This window comes from Pogona vitticeps, chromosome 3 (assembly GCF_051106095.1).
Source record: "Pogona vitticeps strain Pit_001003342236 chromosome 3, PviZW2.1, whole genome shotgun sequence".
NCBI classification, from domain to species: domain Eukaryota; kingdom Metazoa; phylum Chordata; class Lepidosauria; order Squamata; family Agamidae; genus Pogona; species Pogona vitticeps.
The window spans coordinates 81,376,389-81,404,003 of NC_135785.1; the positions used below are offsets into that span (position 1 = coordinate 81,376,389).

Here is a 27,615-nt window from a genome sequence, read left to right on the forward strand (position 1 = left end):
GTGGACTAATTTAGATTGGGTTTGTACTAACATTTTAAACTCTTATACTCATTTTAATAATTGGAACTACAAATGTCAGAGAAGAGTTAAATATATAATTGCAGAGGCATTGTGACTGGCTTCAGAAAAATTGTGCTGTCTTGCCTCTTGAATCTCTTATAGCCTTCATATTAATAGACCAGGTTGATCTCTAGTTGCCCTTGGTTACATCTGTATATTTGTAATGCGAATAACAGATGTGGAAGGCACCAGAAAATAATGCCTCTTCTAGTCATTTGCATAGAGAATATTATATCTTGTAAATCTGTGCAAATATGCCAAGTAAGGGTAGAATTAGATTCTCAGTAGCTACTGGAAAGACATTGAGCCAAATTCCAGATCTTGAAAGCAAAAGAGACTATTTACTGATTTGAATTATTTCTATCCCACCTTTCTACAAATCTTACTGCATCCTAAGACTGCAGGAAGCAGATTTCAGATAATAAAACAATACAGTGGTGCCTCACTTAAGGATTGCCTCGTTAAATGATGAAATCGCTTGACGATGAATTTTTTGTGCTCGCTTTTGCGATTGCAAAATGATGTTCCTATGGGGAAATTCACTTAACGATGATCGGTTCCCTGCTTCGGGAACCGATTTTTCGCTAACCGACAATTTAGAAACAGCTGATTGGCAGTTCTAAAATGGCCGCCCGCTGTGCAAAATGGCTCCCTGCTGTGTTTTCAGGACGGATTCCCCGCTTTACAGGCAGCGAAAATGGCCGCCCCTATGGAGGATCTTCACTGGACGGTGAGTTTTCAGCCCATTGGAATGCATTGAACTGGTTTAAATGCATTTCAATGGACTTTTTCATTTCGCAAGACGATGTTTTCATAAGACAGCGATTTTCGCGGAACAAATTAACATTGTCTTGTGAGGCACCACTGTACTTATACAAACAAGCCACAAACACCATGGCAAAGGTCTAGATACTGTACCAGAATCATCTTAAGATACCCAGGTTAATTTTTAGAAAGCATTACACTTATGCAGTTGTGCTATTGATCAAATGGCCATGACCCAATTTTAATTCCCATTTTATGAATGTTTGTGGTAGCGTTGCTTTGGATCCAACACCATCATTCTTTGTCTATATCTAGGCCCGAATGGAACTATTAATTTCAGCTAAAGTTCTAGATTCTCGGTATCTCCCTGTCTTCTAGTGAAGTTCTTAGCAAGGATACGCATCCAGGGGAACATCATAGAGCTAATCCTGCTTGATAGTCTCTAGTTTCTGCTGAGCTGTCCATCTATGTGGAACTGACATAGGGCAGCCCTAACAGGTTGGGGTGTAAATATGGTCACCCACATTATCCTAATAATGTTAACCCAATTTATCTGTATGGTGTTTCAAGATGTTCTCAAGGCGTTTATTTTTTAGAGTAGGAAGACAGGCTGTTAAAAGGATAGTTGTAGTCTAATAATGATTAAAGAAGAAAAAATATCGATAGCTTAGTGCTTGGTGTAAGAAATCTGACTTTTAAAAAATGCCAACAGGGCTAGGCAGTAACTATTTCTATCTTTTGTGGACATCAGTCCCACTTTTGATATGTCTGGCAGACATTGGGTTACACCAGCCTTAGCCATACTGAAAGCAAATGCACTGATACTGACAGAAATGTTCTGTTATTAACATGAACCAGTGGGTGATCTCCCTGGTATTCGATGAAGTGGGCACAATTATTCATGTTTAGGGTACCTTCTGTACTCATCTTGTGTTAAACACAGTATTTGTACTGGTTCGTTCTCATAAAATAATTCCTGGTACAAAAGGACTGAAGGAAAAGTGTTTGCATCAAGGCAATTAAAATTCCAAATTAAGGAATAGATGTTTCACCAATAGTACTGAAGTGTTATATTCAGAGCTAGGCACCTGAAGACAATATATTTCGTGTTGTATACCAGTAAATGTAGGGTCACTGATTTGCTTTATGCATCTGAACCATATAGGCATATGGAAGACTTCTGCCATTTTTGCAAGTCATTGCGCTCTTGTCAAACAGATCGTTCTGTAAACTAGAAAGTGCTGCACCTGGATCTCAAAAGTGAAAAGAAACTTGCTTGTCGCTCAGGCATGAAGGACTGTACATTTATATTCTCTCGCTCTCCAAATGTGGTTGCACAAATGCATTAACAGGAAACTGTGAACAGATGCTTAAACTAATCTAAAGCCCTTGTCGCTTTCACATTCAAAACCGAAGTTATTTATGCATATTATGTTATCAGCATACAGCAGGCTGACGTTCCTAGGCCAGAACCTGAGTATAAAGGTTTTTCCTGCATTTGCCCCATATCACTAAATATAAACAAACAAAAACCCCACTGAACAGGAAGTGACATCAAAAGCAGTCAACCTGCTGCTTTCTTCTCTCTTGTCTCACAGTGACAAAGAAACAAGTTGGTTGAAATGTGTGTGATTGGGGAAAATAAGAAGTCCTGCCTCTTATAACTCTTAATTTATCAGCATTCTGGTTGATGACATGGTGGACCGGAAAATGCTAGTGAAAAACAACATGTATTCAGGTATTTATATGTATTTAAGTATTTATTTTATTGTGTCCTGTTTGCTCCTCCAAGGAATTCAAGATGGTGTACATGATCCTCACAACAGCCTTACCAGGCAGATCAGAACTATTGAGACAATAAGTTTCACAGCTGTCTTGTGGTTTGAACCCAGGTTTCCCTAGTCCTATAACAACATTCTGATTTGGGGCAGCCCGTTATCTAAGCTAGAGGGCACCTCATCTCAAAACATAGGGTGAAGTGGCACCCAACTTCTGGGACCATAAGCCCTCAATGTTCTTATCACTACAGCAAGCTAGTTCTCTCTCTACATGGAACATTTTCAAAAACAGGCCCTGGCTTCGGCACTCTTCACACCCACAATCTAGTTCTGATATGTGAATAACACCTTTGCAATTTGGAACCACGGTGAAGAAAAACTGGAAGAATTTCTAAACCATCTTAACAACATCCACCCAAATATTCAATTCACCATCGAAAAAGAGAGGGCCAACTCCAGTTCTTAGATGTGATGGTCATACGAAAAACCAACCTCCTATTGGGACACAAGGTCTACAGAAAACCCACCCACACAGACCGGTACCTACACAAAAAACTCCAACCACCATCCACGACAGAAAAGAGGCATAATCAAAACACTGGTAGACCATGCAAATCGGAACTGTGAAGCTCAATTTCTCAGCACCGAACTCAGCTATCTGAATTGGGCACTACAGGCAAATGGCTATTCCAAGAATGAAATCAAAAGAGGCATCAAACCAAGAAAGCAACACCAAACTGAAGAGGGAAAACAGCCACCCACAAATAAAGTACTTCTGCCATACATCAAAGAGGTCACGGACTATATGGGGAAACTTTTGAAAAAACACAACCTACAAACAGTATTCAGACCCACCACAAAAATAGAACAAATGTTATGGTCAGCAAAGGACAAAAGGGACCCCCTCACCACTGCAGGACTATACCAGATACCTTGCAGTTGTGGACAGGTATATATTGGAACCAAAAAAATGCAGCATTCACACCAGAATCAAAGACCATGACAGACACTGCAGACTAAAACAACCGGAAAAATCAGCAGTAGCTGAACATACCCTAAAACAATCTGGACATGAAATTCTATTTCAAAATATTGAAGTACTGGACAACACCAGCAACCACTATGTTAGACTCCACAGGGAAGCCATTGAAATCCATAAACATAAACAGAATTTCAACAAAAAGGATGAAGGCCTACAAATAAACGCAGCCTGGCTCCCGATATTTAAAAATATAGCCTGTAAAATGTCAATGAACTCTACCCAGCCACAAGGACCAGGGATCATTGCACAAAAAAGACCAGCTAACAACACCCATCAATCACAGTAACAGATAATCTCCCCCTCCTTATCAAAACAAAAAAAAACCACAATGATCACCCTATCTCCCGAAAAACACAAAAACTGTTCCCACAGCTATAAATACTCAACTATCCAACAAACAGAAACAGAGCATGGACAGAGTTCCTACTCCAGTCCTCTGAAGATGCCGGCCACAGAGACTGGCGAAAGGTCAGGAAGAACAACCTTCAGATCACGGCCAAAGAACCCGAAAAACCCACAACTATTAGTTGTCTCTCCCTTTATGGTTTGAAATAAAAAAAAAACCTGGATGACAGAGGGAGGATAATGGAAAGTTGGGTGGAATTCTTCAGTTCCTTCCACAATATGGAAGCCATACAGGGATAAAGTAAACGACTTTCAAAAGTTACCTCAGCCTGGACAGAAGTCTCATTGATATGCTTCCATTCTTTTTTTAAAAAGCTAATTATTCCATATCCTATGAGTATTTTAAAAGCATGTTTTTAACCAGAAAGACCATTGGTGTCTAAAATGTTACTATTGTTGTTTCTTCTTAAGAAAAGAGAAAATACAATTCTATATTTCCCCACCTGTTTCCCTCATCCTCTAATTAATAATATTTATTTAGAAAAATAACAATTAAGAAAAAAACAATTATTAATGAATTAGTATACTAAGAAGGAACTTCCATTTGTTGTTGTTTAGTCATTAAGTCGTGTCTGACTCTTCATGACCCCATGGACCAGAGCACGCCAGGCCCTCCTGTCTTCCACTGCCTCCCATAGTTGGGTCAAATTCATGTTGGTTGCTTTGCAGACACTGTCCAGCCATCTCGTCCCCTGTCGTCCCTTCTCCTCTTGCCTTCACACTTTCCCAACATCAGGGTCTTACGAGGGAGTCTTCTCTTCTCATGAGATGGCCAAAGTACTGAAGCCTCGGCTTCAGGATCTGTCCTTCCAGTGAGCACTCATGCATATGTATTAATAAATAAATCTGCCATCCTATATCCACCTACCAGTGAGTAAACTCCATTGAGCTCCAGCTGCTAATAGGACTGGACTGGACATTTTACAGTGTTCAGTGCAAAGGACTGCGGCCATAGTCTATTTATCATTTTATCCCCTTCACACATATTTCTCCTTTGCAGTTCATTTTAAGAAATATATATATTTGAAACTGTGCAGCCCCATAAAAGCTATTTTCCTATTTCCTTAAAAAAAAAGTGGCACAACTTGTACATACAGAAATAGAAAAACAAAATGCTGATGGGTTTTATGCAACAAAGTAAACCTGATTCCTCTGCTACTATGTTTCTCATAATGGAAATCTTAAATCACTTAAATTACATGTTCTTGGAGCGGCACTAATCAGGGGAGAACACATCTGTGCTAAGCCATTTTCTAAGAAAAGCTTTTTCAACTTAGTATTACTTTCTGAACAAATAAAAATGGAAACTTTGTTTCCAGAGCAATCCTATCTCTACTTACACTGGAGTAAGCCCTGTTGAAGTCAATGGAATTTAGCTTCTACACAAAAATGTATAGCACTGCACTATATATTTCTTTACCCATAATACTTAGTGGGGCAATCAGAAATGCTTTTCAAGTTTTTTTTCCTGTTTCTTTTTTTACCCCTTTCAGAAGATTTTTTTTTTAAAGCTGCACAAATAGGATATAACTATTAAAGGTATATTGTGGAGGAGCACACTGACTGATTTTGACCTGAACCATTGGATTAAATAAGGACAGCTCCTCACCAAAATTTCACATCTCATGAACTACTCATAGCCTAATCTGTGACCAACATTTTGGTCTAGAGACATCCACCAAGATCCAAATAGCCCGGGACACCAACGATAGGTCTCCATGTTAATCAAGAAAGCAACAATGAAACGTACTCTCACTGTGAGCAAGCAAAAGTACGATCATAATAATAATGGTTAAACATGTTAAAAGTAGAAGTATTAAGTGTAACTTTGGGAAGTAGCATTCTCAAGGGAAATTAACTGTCGCTTGAACAGTTGCTAACTGAATCATGAATGTAGATCTGACCTGAAAAGAATATGCTGCTTTCTTCCATGTCCTTGCACCACCTGTAGCACAAGGCATGTGTGCACATAAAGCTCTCCTATAGCCCAGTGAAAGCATCTCTACATAATGTATTTCTTCTACTGATGCAAATATTAGAAATTGTACCCCCTGGATCAGGGCTGGATAATCTATGGGTCTTCAGATGTAGATGGGCCTTCACCCATCTACACAAATCAAAAGCCCTGAGCCAGCTGCATTATTTTGGCATCTGAAGCAGGAAACCACTTCCTAACCCTGGCAGTAGAAGTAGAACCAGTAAGCAAGAACGTGCTTTGATAATAACAACGAGAATAATAAAGGGTAACTAAGACTCAACCCTGAGTGCTCACTGGAAGGACAGATCCTGAAGCTGAGGCTCCAGTACAGTTGTGCCCTGCTTTACGATTACCCGGTTTAACGACGAATCCGCTTGATAGTGAGTTTTTTGCGATTGCAAAACAATGGTCTGAATGGGGTTTTTCTGCATTGCGATGATCGGTTCCCTGCTTCGGGAACCGATTTTCGCTTTACAACGATCAAAAACAGCTGATCGTCGGGTTTCAAAATGGCCATCGGCTGAAGAAAATGCCCTCCCGCTGTGCTTAGGGACGGATTCCTCGCTTTACAGGCACCGAAAATGGCCACCCTATGGAGGATCTTCACTGGATGGTGAGTTTTCAGCCCACTGGAACGCATTGAAAGGTTTTCAATGCATTTCAATGGGCTTTCTTATTTCGCTTTACGATGTTTTCGCTCTACTGCGATTTCGGTGGAATGAATTAACATCGTAAAGCGAGGCACTACTGTACTTTGGCCATCTCATGAGAAGAGAAGACTCCCTAGAAAAGACCATGATGTTGGGAAAGTGTGAAGGCAAGAGGTGAAGGGGACGACAGAGGACGAGATAGTTGGACAGTGTCACAGAAGCTACCAACATGAATTTGACCCAACTATGGGAGGCAGTGGAAGACAGGAGGGCCTGGCGTGCTCTGGTCCATGGGGTCACAAAGAGTCAGACACAACTTAACGACTAAACAACAAACTAAGAATCCACTGCCCTTTCTTGACAACCAGTTTTTCTGAATGGCAGGCTCAGTCTTGGTATTCTTTTCTAGTTCCTTTGTAAAGTCTGTTATTGCTCATTAAACAGGAACAAAGATTGCAAAATCTAAAGAGTCTGTTACTCATTCTTACCCTATGCATGTTTAAATTATACTGTGCTTTTAGGTTTTATACACATCGTGGAAACTCTTCTGAAGGAAATGATGATACAATACAGACACTCAGAATACATACACACAAACACATATGAACTTATATGGTACCCCCCTCTTCCTTCCGGCCAGTTGTTTCCCTGCTGCAACATGCTGCAGTCTTAGGCCTGAGACCCGCCTTCCTTGTACAGTAAATTGGCAGGAAGCAATGTCTGCATACAGAATTCGCGTGTCAGTCCCATAATGTCCCCTTAAAATAGCTTTTCTAGGGAAGCAAAAGTGCAACCCTTTAGAAAGGGAGCTTGGTTGCCTTTACAGGAATACTAAGAAAAGGTAAAGTGCAAGAACAAGTCATGGTCAGAGAGATTCTCATAGCTTTCAGAACGTGCGTACAACCATTGTTTGAACTTGTATACAGTATGCATGTGTTCAAAGCAGTTTGTGAACAACACAAATTGCTGTATGATGACAACCCATTACATGTGAATCACTGTACAAGCATGCAGAGCACACACCTTGAACATTACATATGAGCGGCTATATGAACATACCAATTAACAATCTATTTGCAGCTGTTAACAGAGTGTACCTGTCTGTTACATGTAATGTGCCTGTTATGGTGGGAATAGATGAACATTTCAAGACAATTAAGGCCCACTTGAACCATGCCAGGGAGACACCTAGACATGAGATGAACCTAAGGGATCTAAAGCAGGGTCCTCATCCCCCTGCCATTGCCTGGATCACTTCCACTCTCGAGAAGGAAATCAAGAAGCACCTTGTTGGCACAGACCAAAGCCCGGTCAAGACCAGCATTCTATTTGGTCAGAATTGGTAGAAGGTAAGATCCCTTCCCATGTCCTTGCCTCCATTGATGCCATACAGTGATTAGAGTATTCAACTAAGTACAGTATTGGGAAACCTGCAGTTGGGCATGAAACACACCAGAGGAGCCTCATCCAGTCACAAGCTCTCTTCCTGGCCTGCCTCACAGGGTTGTTGTGAAGATAAAATCAGGGTGGGGGGGAAGAGCCACGTATGCCACCTTGAGCTCACTGGAAGGAAGTTGGTGTAGATTTATAAATAGACAGGTGCACACTCCTTGAGTACTGAATGACAGCCAGTGTGATGTAGTGGATAGAGCAATGGACTAGAACTCAGGAGGTCTGGGTTCAAATCCCTGCTCCGCCATGAAAACTCTAGTGGGGAACACTGTAAACGCCACTCTTTACATATCTCACATTACCTTAAAAACCCTACTAGGGCAGTCACAAGTCGGTGCGACTTGATGGCCCATACTAAACAGTGGAGCATAGAGGAACAGAAAGCACCCTCTTCGCACTAAGTGGGCAAGCCCAGTCGTAGGCAGCCTGACAAGCCGCCTCTTCCTGACAGACACCAAGGTGTCAGCCAGGCGGGGGAAAGGCAAGGCAAGTCGTCCCAATCCGCATTCCAGTCAGAGGGAAAACGCCCGAGGCCGCGTGAGGAAAGCCCACAGAGAAAGGACTCCAGCCGCTGACGGGGGTGCCTCACACGCCCCAGAGGTGTGCGTGGGTCTTCTCCTTCTCCTTCTTCTCCAAGTTCGTGCAAACGCCCTCTTACCAGCCAAGCTGGCTCTCGTCACATGACAGACCCGAAACATGAAACCTGCCCGGGCGCTCGGGCAAGTTTTGCTTCGTTTCTCCTCAGGCACACGCGGCGGGCTCGCCTCTTTTGCCCCGCGGATCGTGTGTGGCGGCTTTTCCCCGGCGGAGGAAAGAAAGCAGGCGGGCGGGCGGGTCGGGTGGAGGAGCAGAGGAGGGCTGGCTCGACAATCCTGAGGGAACTCCATCCTCTCTCTTTCAGTCTCTCTCTCTCAGATCAACTGCCCGCCTTCCCCACACTTCCTCTCTAGGGAACTAGGAAGCTGCAGGCGTCCTTTTGACTCGGAGGCGATCGGCAGGGGAGCGCATGGACAGGTTCAATAAAATCACGGTGCCCGCAGGACAGAAATTCAGGTACGATTTGAGTTGGGTCCTGTCCACCACCACCTCCCACGGCTCTTTTCTCTCTCCTCTGCGTCTCTTATCATCCCCTTTTATGAATCAGAAGTCGTTTCTTTCCTTCTAAGCCACATCGTGGAAACCTGGGCGATAGGTTTGGTACTCTCTGTCAGTCACGCCGTCGGGAAAGGATTCCCAGGGGCGTTGGGGTCGTGAGCTTTCGGGTTCCATAGGATTCTACTCCTTCAGATCTGTGCGGCTGGAGATACGGCTGCAGTTTTTTTCCCCTTTCCTGGCAGGGTTCACGCGCTTCGGTAGGACAGGCAAATATTTAACCTGGTAAATCTTGCCCCATTGCTTAAGCCTCTATGCTGGGAGATGCTGTATCAGCTGACTACAAGCTGGTCATAAAAGGCCAACCGATGGCCCAACCACACCGTAAAGTTCCTGATTTCCTCCTGAGCGCTCATACAGGAAATGTAGCGCAGGGTAATAGGCATCCTGCCCTTCCGCCAGCAGCAGTGTTAGCTTTGCATCCGACGAAGTGGACGGAAGTCCGCGGAAGCTCATGCTAGACACAGCTTGGGAGTCTTAATGGTGCCACTAGACTCTTTGGCTTTTGGACCTGCTCTGTCTTAACGACCTGCTGTTCCCTGGAGACTTACAAGGGCCTCTGTCTAGAGACTATGCACAGGTACTGTAAAACTTTGCAGCAGCTTTATTTACAGAATTTGTGGACAAATTTTGTAGCAACTTCAGATTTGTAAAGACAAGACCAGAAGATTCTGTTGGCAGGCTGGTGGGCAGAAGGACTGCATGCTTAGTAAGGAGATTTAGAACAACTCCACTGTTTACATGGGGAACATTAGCTACTGTTTTTACTGGGGCTTCCTGCTGAAGCAAATGCATTATGTCTTGATCCCATGCCAAAGTTTTTATTTATTATTATTATTTTAATTTATAGTATTTGTATACTATTTCCGAAAGCAAGATCTTGAAGCAGTTTGTGTGAACAGTAGCTATAAAAATAATATAAAAATAACTTTCAGCACTTCTAAAATAAGTAACTAAAACCAATTAAAACCATTCAGCATATATACGGTATACCCAAGCTTATGTGTCCAGGGACATTAGATCACTTTTACATAACAACTTGGCTCTGATAGCCTTTCACCAAGTATATTTTGTGCTTCTTTGGACCAAGGCTTCCAAGTTGGAATTGAAACATGTAAATGAACAACTGCACAAATCTCCATAAATTGTAGGTATATTATACAGGAAAAGGTTAAGTGCAGTCCAGAAGAAAGTTCTCTTCTTTAGCTGCCATTGAAACAAACAGAAGTTGCATCATGTATGGAAGACCCTCTTCATCATTGTGAAGCACACACTCAAAAACCAAGATTGTGCCCTCTGTGTTGTTATTGTCTGATCGTTTTTTCACGCTCTTCTGTTTACTTGATTTTCACATTTTAAAGTATTATTTGTCAGAATTATTGTTATGTGGAATCTTGTCAGTCACAGTAAGGTCTATAGAAGTATGCCAAATTGGGACCAGAGAGACAGACTTGGCTTTCACGGTTAGCAAGAAAGTGGGAGATATTGATTTGTGAGTTAGTATTTCTTAATTAATTAGAATTAAATAAGCTTGGGTGGGAAGACTTTTTTCCCCTTAAGTACTTAACAACAACAACAACAACAACAACAACAACAACAACAACAACAACAACAACGATGATGATGATGATGATGATGATGATGATGATGATGATGATGATGATGATGATGATGATGTACCAGTAAGTCAATTCTGGCTGGGTATAGAGTACTCAGAAGTGGTTTGCCATTCCCTCAGAAGTGGTTTCCCGGGATCCATTGGTTGTTGTAGGTTTTTCCGGGCTGTTTGGCCGTGTTCCAAAGGAACACGGCCAAACAGCCCAAAAAACCTACAACAACCATCGCTGGCTCTTCTCATGGGAAGCAGAGTGAGGAATTATTTTCCATTAAACCACAATCCCATTGGAAGAAAAACATATGTGCCATCACATAAGCAGTTTTCCTGCTTTGGTAGCTTGTCCATCATGCCACCAGTCACATAGTGGTTGCAGAATCAGTCGAGCACCCAGTCCTGCAAAGGGCAGCCTCCCACTTGCACAGTTAATATTCTGTTTGCAGGTATTCTCCAGCAAGGTTTCAGTTGTTGTTTGACACTATTAATTTTATTCTTGTTGTTATCCACACTGAACTCCTTTGAGAAAAAGCAAGGCACAACTATTTTATGTAGAAGTATGAAGTAAAATTGCTATTCTAATATTAATATTAATAACCTTTAAACTGCAGAGCTGGAAGGGACCCTATGGATCATCGTCCAGCCCCTCTCAAGGAGGTACAGGGGAGAATTGAACTTCCACCTCTGACTCTGCAGCCAGAGACCCAAGCCACTGTATGTTATATAATGAGTGAGCTATATGCAACATTTGCGGAACATATCTTAATGTGAAAAATACATTTATTTCATTTATTTAGAATATGCATACCCAATCCTATATCATATAAAAATAAATACAATTATTTAAAAATTATTACAAACAAATAAAATAATTTAAAAATGTCAAAACATAGAAATTATTATAAAAAGATTTAAAGAATTAAAAACATTTAGGATTATTAAAACCATTCACAACTATTAAGCCAAACATAATATCGAAAACCTACTAAATAAATATAATTCAAATTTTTATCAAGTCAATCTCCTTAAAATGTGAAGGCCCTGGTGAGCAGCCATAGTTTGATTTGGCACTGAAATGAAACCAGTATCAGTGCCGATCAAGTCTCCATGAAAAGAGAATTCCACGGTTTAGATGCCACCATGAAAGGGAAAAAAAACCTTCATCCATCTCTGCATGGTGTGCCAGTCTCAGAGGAAGGCTTCCCCAGCAAATCTTCATGATTGGGTAGGTGTACACAGGAAGATATGCTCCCGCAAGTCCCACACTTGCCCTCCATTCAATTTTAAGCAGCTGTGGCTAATTTGCTAGGCCTAGAGAGAGTATTTCTGCTTATTTCTAAGGATTTTTTGTTGATGCTTTTGAGAAAGATCCATCTCTGGAGTTGCTTGTGATATACATGGCTTAAAGCCAAATGACAAATATAGTTCAGCTTCAAAGGAAGCAAGTATAAAAGTGAAGCAAATTGGGGCAATGCTTATCCCCCAAATTTTATGCATACACTTATGGAGTCTTACCTGGATGTGAGTGACTAAAGGAACATCTAGAAGAGGCTGAAGTACCACCTAATTGGCCGCACTTGGTCCTGGTTAGTAGCAAGAGGTCTTACCTGGATATATGTCTAGCCTTCACTGTTCGAAATTACATTTTTAAAGAACGCTTCTCTCCAGGAAATCTAGGAAGCACTTTACAAAAATACTTTGAAATCCATGTTGAAACTTCATTTCTGGAACCATTGTTTGTGGGGTAATTAAATGTTTGTAATTGGAAACTTCTAGTGTGGAAATAACCATCTGGCTGAAAGTGCCATTGAGTTTAAACTCCGACTCTAGAACAAATCAAAATAAATCCTCAGAGTGAACTGAAATGTGACCTGAAGAAAAGACAAAAAAGGAGAAAGAAGCAGAGGGACAAACATGGAAAAGTCACTCAAGACACCAGATCAAGTCTTTGCATTGTCAGGTTAGCAGAAAAAGTGTGAAACCAAACAGTGCAGAAACTAACACTTTTACACATACTTTTGCCCTGTCTGGAGAAGCCCTAATGAAGAGATCTTGGGGTTATGATATATAGCTCTCTCACTTACCTAGTGCATGGTTCCTGTAAGAAAAAGTCAAATTCTAGTTTGGATGCAATTGGGAAAAGCATTTTTAAAACCACATGAATATCAACATCATAATGCCATTATACATATATTTGTATCAAAAAGTAGCCATGACAATTACTTAGTGTTTGAGTAAGACGTGGTTAACTGATAGAAAAAGGAGTTAAACTCTGCAATTTTCCCTTGCTTGGTATCAGTTTGTCAATGGCACTGAGTACAAGAGGGGATTCTGTAGACCGTCTTGACTACTGACAAGATTGTTGACAAGATTCATGCAGCCCTCCTTACATAAAGCTTGGTATTTTTTTGGAAATGTGGACATATTATTACAAAGCAACGTCAGATAATTTCTTGGCATTTTAAACCATGGATGTAAAAGCAGTATCTCATATTCAAAAATGAGAGTTTTTCTGAAGGATTGAACTGGTTTTTAGTTAGATCAAGTATGGGTCTTCTTATCTATTTAAGTTGTTGTCAGGGTGGTGCCAATTGTTTGGTCCAGCTTATTCATTTATTAGCCTTTAACATAATGAGTAAAGCTAATACTTTATTGCATAAACACAATCAAATAGTTATTACTTGTCAGAATAACTTCTGACACTTACATACTACCCATTACTCCTGTCAGAGTAGCTCCTGATATATTATGTACTGGGACACTGGCCATACTTTCTTATTAAACATACAACAATGACAGTCCCTGTAAAGAGACAATACAGAACTTTAGAGGGTCTAAGTACTGAAAAGATCATGGTGCCCCCTACAAACATAACATGCGGCAGGTCCCAGGGCTTGGGGGGAAAACATTTACTGTACACATTATATGCATGAAAATATGGTAATTTAATTGTATAGCATGTGACCAAAAAAGAACGACGTGTCATATGCAAAATCATATGTAAAATCAAATTATCAGCTTGCAGCCAAATCTTGCATTTTCATGCTTTGATTAATGTAGGCAGATTTTGTCAGAATTTGTAAACTGAAAAACTCAGAACAAGAGCTTAAAACCCTTTTGGGGGTGGTTTTTAACAGTGTCTGTTACTTCTTTGGTTTGCATATATAGTGCAGAGCCCGTAGGTATAAAAGACGAGCAGTTCTTTTTTAATCTTATCCCCACAGAACCTCCCAAAATATAGATGTGTAATAATAATAATAATAATAATAATAATAATAATAATAATAATAATAATAATAATAATAATAATAATAATAATAATAATAATAATAATAATAATAATAATAATAATAATAATAATACACCAAGTGATGATGATGACTGATCATTTCACACAAAACATGAGTTTTTCTCACTAGGTGAGTCTTTATACATGTTAGTTTTTACTGCTTCATTCTCAATTACCTTAAGTAAGGAGGTGGTTTTCTTGGGGTTCTAGTGGGATAGAGGGAATTGAGGGATCTGATTGGATGTGGTTTGTTAAGGAGGGTGCATCATTCGCACCATAGTCCATGGTAAATCCAGCACTGAAAAAACCCTGTGGTGCACCTTTCCCTTGTTGATGCCCTAACCGTGTACTTACAGTATTTTGCTTAATGGTGAATTCAGGACTGGAACAATGCCTGTGTATGTAGATACTTCAGCTAAAGGAAAGGAACTTAACCAGTCTCACTGGCCCAGCAGATATTTAGCTATTTTCCTGTCATCTTTGTGATCAGGTCTAATGATAGCCTCTGGACTGTATATCACTAGTATAGACCACAATCTTCTGGCTTCTTCTTAGCCAGTTCATTATATAAACAAGCACCTGTCTACCTTAATAACAAGCTTGATCCTTTTTTACTTTAATAGAACTACACATGCTGAAAAGAAATTGTTTTGGCAACCTTTCACATTACAGTTTTAAACCCAGTTATTTAGAGTCATGTCCCATTGAAATAAGTGGGACCTTATTTGGGGATTGGGTTGCTTGGCAACTAGTAACCTTGGTTCCCCAAATCCAGTGGTGTCGAACTGTGGCCCTCCAGATGTTCTTGGACTTCAACTCCCAGAAGCCTTCACCACCACCTCTGCTGGCCAGGATTTCTGGGAGTTGAAGGCCAAGAACATCTGGAGGGCCACAGTTCGACACCACTGCCCAAATCTGTATAACTTGATCAGGGAAAAAGTGTGGCCAGGATTTTTCCACCATCAGCTCCGGGCTGATGTACATGAGGGGTCCTCATCTGGTCATTGTTGGGGGAACTGAATGGTATTGAATGATCCAAAGGATCATTGACAATAGCTGTGCACCTAAAGAGGCCCCGGCAGGTTGAAAGGAGTCCTTTGCTTGGCACTAGGACAGTGTGTGCCATATTGTAAGCTCTTTGGTCTGCTCTCCTGATGTTCTTTATGGGATTCAGATTTGCACTCCAGTCAGTTTCAAGGCCTTTACTGCTGGATCTTTTGTATATCTCTGTGAGAAAAAAAAAAAACAGTTAAATACAATTTCATCCCTAGCTGTAGCTAGTTCACTACTTCACCAAAGATTATGTAACAGGGGTTTGCAGCCATTAAAAACTTTTATTAAAGGACCTCCTATTCCCTAGTCATCTGATTTGCTTCCATCTGTTTTCCAATAGTTGTATGCCTTATTTAAAGTTTCCGACATCTCCCCAACCAAAAAAACCCCACTATTATTTATCTGGCTCAATTTAAGTGTCTACCTTCAAAACTTGGGTGGTGGAATTACAAGGACTCTATATAAGATTACTGGTTATTCTTTTAATTCTTTAAAGATGTATCTGTTATTTTTCTTTTTTCTTTTTTTGCACTATAATTTTCATCATAGCATTAAGTTTATGAATACAGTCAGCCTGTATGGCCTTGATCCACAGAGATTTTGTTGTGTTCTTGTGTGTTTGGTTTGCACAAAACATTTTTAATTACAGAACAAGTTGCAAAATTTCTAAATATTGGTTATTTTCATAGATCACATTTAAACAATTGATAATTTTTACATTAGATTTAGGAATGTTGCATATGACTCTTAAATTTGGTACTTTTGTTTTATATGTAATATTTTATATCTGTTTTTCTTAGTCAAATGATTAGTTGACTGGAAATAAAAAAATAATTTACAATTCATCAATATTGCACTTTTAAACAGAGTTAGCAAATAAAAAGGTAGAACTTTTATATTAGCTGATTAATTGTCTGCTGTTCAACTAATCAATTAATATCACATGATTGTGCAAAATTAAGTTTCTAAGAAAAAATTACCAAATGGTCAGATACCAAGCCAACTATATGTTTGTGACTAGCTGAACCAGAACATGGATAAGAATAAACACCCCAATACTTACCAAAGTGATGGTAAGAAAAATACATGACATCGACATGTCATGTTCTGTTTTATGCTTCTTTTACATCAGTGGTTCTCAAGTTTTCATCCACCAGAAATTTGGATTTCAACTTTTAGACACCTCAACTAGCATGGAATTCTAGATGACATACAAACTCTCTGGTAGGAATAAAGTTGCGAGCTACTGACTTACATCACTTTTCTCATTCTACATGGAAATATGTTTTCAAGGGAAGATCTGGTATGGATTAGTATTTCATCAATGTAAGGAACCCCACCTCTTGTCAATATTTTGTATTATTTCTCTTTTTTTCTGTTCTGTTGAACTACCATTTTTATTTGATGCCCTTGAAATAATTGTTTTTATTGAATATTCTTATTCTTCTGTTGCACATGTAGCCATTAAGTAAAAAATAGAAGTATCCTTCCTATGATTAGCAAATGCCTTTAGGAATATGAGATACATATTTATATAATTATGTGCCATCAAGTCAAATCTGATTTATGGCAACTGTTTTCAGGGCTTTCCAGGTAGAGTTTACTCAGAAGTAGTTTACCATTCTCTTTTTCTAGGGACACCCTGGGACTATGCAGTTTGCCTAACGCCATACAGGCTGACTGTACTCATAGGGGCACAGTGGGGAATTGAACTCCCAACCTTGGCTCCACAGCTAGATATCTAAACCACTGAGCTATCCAGCCAGAACTCCATAATTATAGTCAAACGTAAAAATGCAACCAGAACAAGAAAATGCAAACAACAAACTGAATCTATTTAAAATGTGTATCCATTGTGTATCAGCACAATATTGTTAAATATGCTGCATTATCAGAAATATTACAGAGTACTGATTAATGTTGTCTATTATTTGCATGTAAAGGTTAACTTGTGATTGCTGTTTACTATCTTTTTCCCCCCTCACATGTTTTTATAGAGGTACAGTATTGTGTGAAAAGCGGGTAATATTTCCTGTTAGTGTAGCATTGTAGAAAAAAAAGAGTCTCAACAAAAATTAAATGTAGTCTTAAATGTCCCCTCCATGAATTAACATCACAAAGTAACCAATTGAAGCATTAGCCAGGGATGAAACAAAATATTTTTCTGTAGGAGAGCTCCCATAATACTCCACTGACTATGGTATGGTACAGAGAGTTTGTAATCCAACCTGGAGTGGGGGAGTGGGCACACAGCCTCTTTCTACCACTAGTCTCTCTCTATTCAGACACTGGCTGAAGATGACCTGATTTTTTTTTAATCCCCTCTGCTGTCTCATATTTATTCATTTAGTGACCTATCTCCTTCAGAAGCATATGATTAAAAAATCTGCTTAGAGCAATAGGCCCATTCACTCTTACAGTGCCTGAAAGTTGAAAAGAGGTTTTATTGTCTTGGGTGTTCCCAGTCATCCCAAAAGTGCACTCAACAAACTATTTAACCTGTCACACAGGAGATCTTTTTAACCCCCACTTGCCCCAGCTCTTCTTTCTGAACAGAACCTGCTCACCTCTTTTGACACATTTGTTTTATATTGTGCTGTTCAGCTTGCCCTTTGCCCTTGTTTCCAGGCTAATTTTACAGAATCAGAAACCAGTGACTGGTAGGCTTATCTAACAATATAATAAACTTGAAACAGAAGGATGCTTATAAGAGGAAGGCAGGAGCTCCTTTGATTTATAGAATCAAACAAGGGCATAACAGGAAGTGAGGGATAAACGCAGGTAAAAGGTGACAATTCCTTCTTTACTGATTCAGTAGAATAGGGTTGAAAGTGAGTGTTCCAAAACAGCCAAGGGTTGCAACAAGCTTTCAAGGGGAAAAAGTGCACCCAACCTGTTAGGGACATCATTACAGCTGTCACTCATGCTCCTTGTTCGCAATGTTGTGCACAGTAAGAGACATAAATGTATTCTGGAGAAGAGCAAGCACCTTTTCTCTAAACATTTTAGGGGAGAAATCTGATTGAGAGATTGAAAGGTGTGCCTCCATCCCAGAATGGTCGGCAAGTCTGGAAAATTGACTTGTTTCGGTGGCAACTCTAGAATACTCCAACCACTTGGCATGCTGGTGGGGGATTCTGGGCACTGTGGCCCAAAAAAGTAAATGTTCTCAAGAGCTAGCTGCCTATATCTCTCTCGGGTATGCAACGACATGGTGAAATTTCCAGCATAAGTGAAACCATAATGCACATAAGGACCACTGTGAACAAGCATGACTGCTATGGGGAAGCTGCTTCCTGGTGCTTCCACATGAGGCTTTTACTATGTGTGGGAGGTCTAGATGCCATTGTATTCTGTTTGCAATTCTTTCTTATTTTCCCATTGCTCCTTCCACCTTTTTTCTTAATGGAAAGTCTGGTCTTGAGCATCCTGTTAGCTAAGTATGTCAGCAAAATAAATTGCAGCAACAAATTGCCATTAGTTAAAAAGTTAACACGTTTCCCATACGTCACGTGCAGTAGTGCACACCAATGACTAGCAGAGGGGACTTTTTAATTATGAGAATTTGCCACTACACTTTATGCATTGGCATTTTATGCCAGCATAAGATTCTGGAAGTCAGTCTATGAGAGGAATTGTTCAGATTCAGAAGCAAGGCAAGAGCCCCATTCAGGCCTTTGGGGAAGTGAGGAATGCTCTAAATTCACAGTATGGATGGGGGTGTACATGAACGCTGTCGGAATATCTTGTCCTGGTACTAGTGTTGACAGAAATTTCAAAGGCCAATCTAATCACCGTTTTGTTGCCTGATACTTGGGGACTTCTGCATGCCTCAAGCCACAACATGTCTTAAGCTGGCCCTGTCATAAATAACAACATTTCTAATATTAAGCAGTCTAAAGCAGCCTCTGTGCAGCAACTGCAACACGTTTGCAGGAAATAAAAAGAAAAGATATTGGATTTGGCATTCAAACTAGCATGATGTGCTTTATAGGTCAGTTGCTTCCTATCTAACAGAAGCATGTATATGTATATTTCTAAAAATGTGGAGTTTCATAGCAGAATACTGGAAATATACATGCATGGTCTGGCAGCCAGTGCTGAAACGGGGGGGGGGGGGGTTTCTGATCCCTACAATCAGCCCCAGTTGACAATTTGGCTGTAGCATTTTTGACCCACTAACATATACTTACCATGACTTATTTCTAAATAAGATTTGATGGGAAGTACAAACATCCTTCTTTTTAAATCTTTCTGTATTTTCCCATCCATTCTGTCTTTTTTCTTTTCCCCAAAAGATCTGTCAAGGAGAGAAGGGAAATAGCTGCATCATAGCTTTCAATTCCGTGGTTCCCAGCCTAGGTTAACCAATGTGTTCTTGGACTTTTAGATTTAGATGAAATGAGTAGGAAACATATGGATGGAACATTGTTTTTTTAATTATTATTCTCATTCTTTCTCTTCCAAGCAATTCAAGGCAGTGTACATAGTTCCTTTCTTCCATTGTAATGTCAAATTCTTAGCCTAACCTACTTCACATCCCTATGAGATAGGTTAGGCTAAGAGATGGTGTCTGATCAAAAGTCAGCTGAGTGAGTTTCATGGCTGAACAGGAATTTCAACCTAGATCTTCATCTCTCTCTCCCTAATCTAACATCTTTACTCCACTATAATCATTTAGATCCTTTGTATGAAATAAATGTATGATATAGAGAGAAAGCAGTGTACCAGGACTAATTTTTAACCTAGCGGTGAGTTTATCCTCTCTGATAAGCTTGGTTTGGAGCTATATGCTATGCTATTGGAATTGACAATTCATCAGAGCAATGGAAGATTCTTATGTCTGTTCTTGGAGGGGTAAAGCTGTGGTTTAAAAGATTAGATCACTTGGCCTCACTTTAGCAGGGCTACACATATAATAGCATGCAGCCCAAATTCATAATAAAGCAGAGGATCTCTGATATTGACAGGCGAAGTTTGTTAGTTCTGTTCTATAGAGCTTGCTCTTCTATAACATGAGGATTAAATGTTTTCTGTATTAACGAATATGCTCCTTATTTTAAAAAACGTACGTTCCCTAAGTACAAGAGAGCCTTTTTCTCAGCAAGGGCTAATTCTATGCCCTCAATACTGATGGAAGGACACTTCTATGGTGTGCCTCACAACCAAAGATTATATCCTTGTGGTATAAGAGTTGTCGAGTACACAGCACATATGCTTCTTTATTGCCAGGTTTCCTGGGAAAGAATATTGCACCTGATCCAATGTAGACCTTTCAGAAATAAGTTTAAGTAAGATTAGTAACTTTGTTGTAAATGTTCCAGAGTTTCAATATATTATAATTAATGCTAGACCCAACATGCTCCAAGAGATACAGTCTGTGGAGTAACTCAGTTATGCAATGAGTGTTTGGGATTTGTTGTCTGCGTGTGTGTTTTTATGACTGATAAATCAATAAATACTTACTGTAGTAGTGGTATGAAATAAATGTGCCAGCTTCCTGCTCTTTACCACTTGGGGATAAAGTCTACCAAATCGGCAAACTGCCAAGAGGAAAGACTCTGTGGGGTGACTCACGAGCTGTCATAGAAAGTGAAATGGGTGCTTAAGGAAAAACACCTAAGGTGGGAAATACCCATTTCATTTCTACCACATCTAGGCTATGTTCATACGTAATCAATACAGTGGGTGATTATGTTTAAACATGTCCAGAAATCCTGTACCTCTCATCAAAATCAGGCTGGTGCAGCTTTTTGTTTAGGTGTGCCTTCAGGTTAGAGAGGGCGACATCTAATAGTCTGCCTGTTGAATCTTTCTCATAAATCCTGGGACACCCTACACACATGTGAAATAGATATTTTGTTTATGATCAGTGAAGATTATTTGTCAAATGTGAGATTTCTGGGTAGAAAAAAAATTGTCTTTAATAAGAGCCAGCTGAATGGCTAGCTCAGTGGGTTAGGTATCTAGCTGTGGGGCCAGATGTTGGGAGTGCAATTCCCCACTGTGCCCCCAGAGAGAAAAGACAACTTCTGTAACCTTAGGCAAACTGCTCATTCCTGGGTGCCCCCAGAAGAATGGAATGGTAAACCACTTCTGTGTTTCGAAAACCCCAGAAAAAGTCACCTTAAGTCAGAACTGGCTTGACAACACACGATTATTGTATTAGTCAGAACATGCATACAGTGACCCAAATGCAGATAAGGCAAGTCAGGTCAAACAGTCTGATCTTAAATGTTTGCTCAGAATGTAAGGTAAAAAGGTAAAGGTTCCCCTTGACATTTAGTCCAGTCGTGTCCGACTTGAGGGCGCAGTGCTCATTCCCATTTCCAAGCCGTAGAGCCAGCGTTTGTCCGTAGACAGTTTCCGCGGTCACGTGGCTGGCGCGACTACACACGGAACGCCATTACCTTCCCACCGTGGTGGTACCTATTTATCTACTCGCATTTCCATGCTTTCAAACTGCTAGGTTGGCAAGGAGCTGGGACAAGCGACGGGAGCTCACTCTATCACGTGGATTTGATCTTACGACTGCTGGTCTTCCGACCTTGTACCACAGAGGCTTCTGCGGTTTAACCCGCAGCGCCATCATATCCCTTCTCAGAATGTAGAATTTACAGGATGTAACTACTAAACAATTATAGATAGGATTGTGGCATTTGTTGTTTTTTAAATCAGTGAGACAAGTGAAAATAACAAGTCACACAGTCCCCCAGCCAGCGTGATTGGTAGTGGAAAAGTCTGGAAGTTGTCCAAAAGTGTAACTTTTCCAGGTGGTGGTTAGAGCACTTGGTTGGTGCTGTGCTCTTAGGCAAGTGTGGTCATCTGCTTGGTTGTGAAGAACAGCTGCAGGCAGTGCTCTAGTTCCTACAGACAAGCGAGTGAGCCTGTCAGAGATCTCCATGCTGACAACTTGACCAAAATTGAATGGTGCACACTGTCCGTTTTTCTGTAGTTATCCTTTATAAGCCTTTACTTTTTTAAAAAATAGTGTTGCACCTGCACACCTGTTTATATGTAAGTAAGACATAACAACCAAAATAAATACCAGGTGCCTAGCAATTGTACTGTCATTATCTGAGCAGAGTCTAACTCCATTAAAATATTATTGAAACCTCTTCTGTACATTTGCACAATGATGGGGTACCTCCTGGTATAGTGGGAAACCTGAAGTTTCCAGGTTCTTGGCTAAGCCTTCCTCACCTTCTTGTGGCTAAATCTACAAGGCTTCTGGAAAAGATGGGAGATGTTTAGCAATTATTACATTTTCTTTCTGGACAGGTGTAACCATGACCCTGTGAATTAAAAGTGGCACCTATGAATCAGTTAATGCATTCGTTGCTTAACATTAATTTCATTCAGTTGTCTGCTGTTTGATAGCATCGTTTTTTAAGAAAATACTTGCAAATTGTAAACTACAGAGGATTCCCATAAAAGGGAAGCAACAAACCTTCTAAGGAGTTCCCCAGTAAACAGATTTTTATCATGCTCATCTGACTAATGGTAGGTTTTGCAATTTTGCACTTTGGATGCTTGTTTTTGAATGACATCATTGCAGGGAAGAAAGAAGTAATTTGAGAAAAGGAACATGCCCTAGCAAAAAGAAAACTTCTTGTGTGTCTACTATTGCATGTTGCTGTATATGCTGTTAATTCCGTTAATACCATAGCCAATCTAATAATAGATTTTAATATTTACTTTCCTACAGGCAACTTCAAAAAATAGTGCATGATATCAAGAAAAATGACAGTGGAATAATGAGCAAGTTCAAAAAGTAAGTTGTGTATCTCAGTAATTTTCATGACATCTTTAAAAAAATAGTTGACAGTGCACATTTTAGGCATGGTATTGGATAAGCCAGTTCTCAGGTACTGTACTGAGAATTAAGCCCCAGCATATCCACTGAGATTTACTCCCAAGTAAGTAATCTGCTGAGATTTACTCCCAAGTAAGTATGTAGAGAATTAGAGATTTAATACAAACATGTACTTAAGCCATTAGTGGACTGTAGCAGAACCATATGACATGCACACATTCTCTCCCTCTCAGCCACCGTTCCATCATCATCATTTGTCTCTCCTCTAATCCTTCATCTTCCTTCCTGCCCAGAGGTCTAGTAAGAGAAGAACAAAAGATTATTTCCAGATGTCCCAACAAAGTGCCACAGAGAGCTTTAGAAATGAGAGTGGCATTGAAACAATTGCTCAGTGGTTTAGATCCCTGGAGCCAGAGGTTGGGAGTTCAATTCCCCACTGTTCCTCTTTGACAAGGGCTGGACTCAATGATCCATAGGGTCTCTTTCAGCTCTGCAGTTCTAAGTTGAGGGCCACATCTATTCCAAAATATTTTGCTGCTTGAGGCAATGATGCCTTCACTCTGTGGCGTAGACGAAAGCCGGCTGGATTGGCAACTGAATCTTATTTCTGTACGAAGAATGTGACAGTATTCTTCACCTCGCTTGAAGCAATAAGCTAGTTTAGGGGGTGTAGGACTAATCAGGCTGTGCACAGAATTGCTCAGCCTTCCAAAAGAAGGAATGACCAGGAGACTTAAGAAGAATGGTTAGAAGGCTGCCCCCTGCCCCCGCCAGCATAGGCCACCTAAGGCAATTGCCTCCTTCTATTGAATAAAGGATGTGACCCTGATGAGAGAACGCTCACATGAGGAGGCTGTGTTGCAGGGAACCCAATCAGGTGCACTGCTACTCCTCCGGACTGATCTTCACAAGCAGGGACACCATGTGAAATATAGTGTGATGCTTTCAGCTCCAACAGTATATATGCACCTGCTCCCCACGCCATTTCAAACTTCATAATTATGAACATTTTCACTCAGAGGAACAGGATTTCTTGTTGCTATGTGCTATCAAGTAACTCCCAACTTAACCTGTGAATGAGTAATCTCAAAAGTGCCTTGTCGGTAACAGCCCTGCTCAGCTCCTGCAAACACAAGGCCTGAGATTTCCTTTGTGGAGTCATTCCGACTCATCAATGGCTATCCTTTTTTTTTCCTGCCGCCTTCAACTTCTCCTGTCATTATAGGAGTCGTAGGCATTGTCACCGTCCTTTTAGTAGTCATGACAACAGCTAAACCTGGGGTAGTTAATCTTTAAAATACCCAAACTTTTTTTTAAAAAATCGCACTTTTCTTGTGCTGTCCTCTTCATGGGCAACCTGTTTCAACATCTCCATTTTAATTTGACCGTGGCACAATTACTTGTCTCAACTTGTTGTGCAACAGACATGATAAAACAAAACAAATACAGTGTTGTTTTGCAGGCCCCACCTTCCCGCATTCAGAGAGTTTGCAGCAACAAGCCTTTCCCCCTCAGCACAGCTATTATGTGTCTGTTTAACTCTGTATTTATCCTTGAAACACTGGGCTAAATATAGACACCTTGCAGAAGGGTGCCCTGGCAATGGGATCATTTCTTATTAGCTCATACATCACTCATGAAATTATTACCTTTCTTTATGCAGCCAAAAATCTGCCTCTGGCCCCATAAATGCAGCCCACTGGGCCCACACTATCAAGCCCATGGAAGGGCCTTTTCAACCCTGCCCATCCCTACTCCCGTGGAACAATCAAACTTTTTTAGGAATCTGCTATTGGTGCCCATTAATGCTTTTCAAACATTTAATTGCCACATGGGCAGGAAGGGCACAGCTTTGAAAAGAGCATTAGTTCTCACCTTCCCTACATCTGTGATCCTAGTCATCATTATCAACAATAGCAGTATTCTGTGACGTTGAATCTGACCTATGGCAACCCTTTCTGGTACAGAGTATCCAGAAGTGGTTTATCGTTTACTCTTTCTGGAGATGCTGTGGGACTGTGCTGCTTGCCCAGGTTTATATAGGCTGGCTTTTCTCTGGGAGGCACAGTGGGGAATTGTATTCCCAACCTCTGGTTCCATAGCATGACCAAATCTCCTTTCCCTCTAATTCTATATGGCAGTTGTAGCCACCAGTGGAGGGGCTCAGCCTCTGCGCACTGTGAAAGAGGCTAGAGAGAGGAAGGGGAGAGGTTTAGCTCCATTCATTAGTCGCAGGGTTCTTACCTTGCCCACCTTGGCACAAAGTCCCCAATAGACCTCTCTAGGTGGAATGTGGCTCCTTGAGATGGTGAGGGGATACCATTCCCTGTTTCTGCTGCAATGGCATCGAGACAGAAGCATTTAAACTCATATTCTTTTTTAAAGCAATTCCAATCAGATTGTTCACAAACAGGATGGGAAGGCAATAACTCTTTTCTATGAAATGTTGCTTCTTCTTTAAATGTGCTAGTGACAGAGGAAGCTGCAATCAATGTGATTTTTTTTTCCCTTTCTAGACCAAGCATTACATTCCTGAATGTCCTCCTGATAGAGCTGTCATTTCTCAGGATTCAGAACCACCTGCCATCTGTGTTGATGGGAGCCTGACTTAATGAGCTAAACTGTTAAATCAGCGTGCCAGGCAATCGCGAATTGCTTATGCCATCAGCAGAGCTGGAAATGGGCTGTAAAATGAGCAGGGGACCAGCTAAATCAAGTGTGGCCAAATATGCATTTTAAAAAGGCCTGGGTTAGATGAGCATGGGTTTGATGTGCTGCAGGGATGGGTTGGCTCTCTTTTTGATGGTGATCAGACAATATAATGTCTAGAGCAAACCAATCAGTGACCAGAGCAGCCCTACCCACACTTTTCTGAGCTCCTGTCCGGGCTTATATTTCTTTGTTGCAGGTAAGTTCATTCTAATTTGGTCTGATTCCAGCATACTGTATGCAGTTGTTGGAAACAGACCAAATATTGAGTTTTTCAACTGTCAGAGCCACCAAGGATCTTCTCTTGTCAGTCTCCGGTATTGTGAAGTGGTTGAAAACGTGATCCACTTCAGAATATGAGCAATTTGGACACTTCCCCTGCTCCTCTGAAGAGGGGAAGGGGAAGTAAAATGACTAAATTTTGCCTCTTGGTGAACCATCACTGATGCTCTGCATCACTTAGATTAAATTTTAAAAAAATACTTTCTTTGCCATCTATGAAGAGCCAATCGAAACCATGACTGCAGGCAATTTCTCAATTGGCACTTCACACATTACAAAGACTTTTTTTAAAAAAAAACATTAATCTAAGGATGCAGCGCATCAGTTACGGTCTATCAGAGACCAAAAAATTAGTAAATTCACATCCCCTTTCCAGAGGAACAGGGAAAGTGTTCAATTTGCTGATACCCTGAAGTGGCTTGCTTATTAAGCCACTTCACAATAGTGAAAATTTACAGTGGAGCAATCCAGGCTAAATAGGATCCCTTGAGGTCAGAATATCATTTGGATGTGAGGATCACACGAAATGGCATGTCACACATCCAGCTGACCTCAATCAACCTTATTTGGAGCACACCCATCTGTAGACATGCCCAAGCACATGACTTCCTTTAGAAAACAGGAAGGAGAGGAAATAGAATTGAAGTAGCAAGAAAGCTACTTTGAGTCCCAGAACAGAATGACTATTTCTTGACCCTCACCCACTGCAGGAAAGATCCCTGTGACATTTTTTGAAGGCTAGTTATGCAGAGGTGCTATAGTGTGCTGCACAAGTCAGGGAAATAAACTGAAGCAAAGAGAAAGAGGAAGCACCCATAAAAGGATGGATGGGGCTAACAATTTTGAACACCGCTGAACAGAAAAAGGAGAACTGATGGGTCATGGTGACATATATGTGTCTAGAAACTGCATTATAATAATGGAACCTCACTGGAAGCCCACATAGATTTTCTCATGCTGATCAAGTGATTTCTTGCAAAGGAAAATGAATGGTTTATTTCTTCAGTATATTTATTTGTCTGGCTGGAACCATTGTAAGTTTCATTATGAAGGTTATCAGCACTTTTCCATTCGCATGACTGTGATCTTGTGCCTTTCACAGCAGCTCAATCTATGGATGTCAGGAAGTGATAAAATACATATACTGATGCCATTGGGAGTGTCACTTGCATATTTCTGCAGTCCAGACTGCTGTTGTAGGCACAAAAGCAAGTAAAATCATGTTGTGTTTGTTTCCTAATCAGCTAGCAACACTTTTTTATGACAAAGGTTATGAGTGTGAACCTCAAACCAATTAAACTGGAGTGCTTTACCTGTAAAGAGTTCCAACTCATTGAATGCATTCAAGAAGCACGTGTATTATTCAAAAGATACACACACACTAGCATTTTTTTCTTTATTTCTCTGAATGTTCAAGATTCACTTCAGTTTTAAAAAGGCAAGTGAAGGCTCTTTTAGATGGAGCATTTGTATCCCTCTATTGAGCATTTAGCTTAATAGAAGACTCCCCAACAACCAGATGATTTGGTCTTGTGTGAGTTCGCATAAATTTTTGTCCCTCCCAGATGTCTT

At 40.5% G+C, this 27,615-nt stretch overlaps 1 protein-coding gene across 11 annotated transcripts in view; it reads left to right on the plus strand.

Annotated features, from left to right (window-relative positions):
- BLNK (B cell linker) overlaps nucleotides 1-27,615 on the plus strand; it is a 130,261-nt gene that overhangs the window by 66,395 nt on the left and 36,251 nt on the right. For 6 of the 11 annotated variants that reach the window (XM_020794990.3, XM_078391310.1, XM_020794984.3 and 3 more), the window contains one exon: nucleotides 22,945-23,010. In XM_020794990.3, coding sequence (XP_020650649.3) covers nucleotides 22,945-23,010 — 66 coding nt within the window. Of the gene's footprint in view, nucleotides 1-9,000; nucleotides 9,184-9,689; nucleotides 9,863-12,689; nucleotides 12,855-22,944; nucleotides 23,011-27,615 lie in introns of those variants that run through there. The other 5 variants (XM_020794986.3, XM_020794988.3, XM_020794987.3 and 2 more) reach the window with 4 other exon arrangements.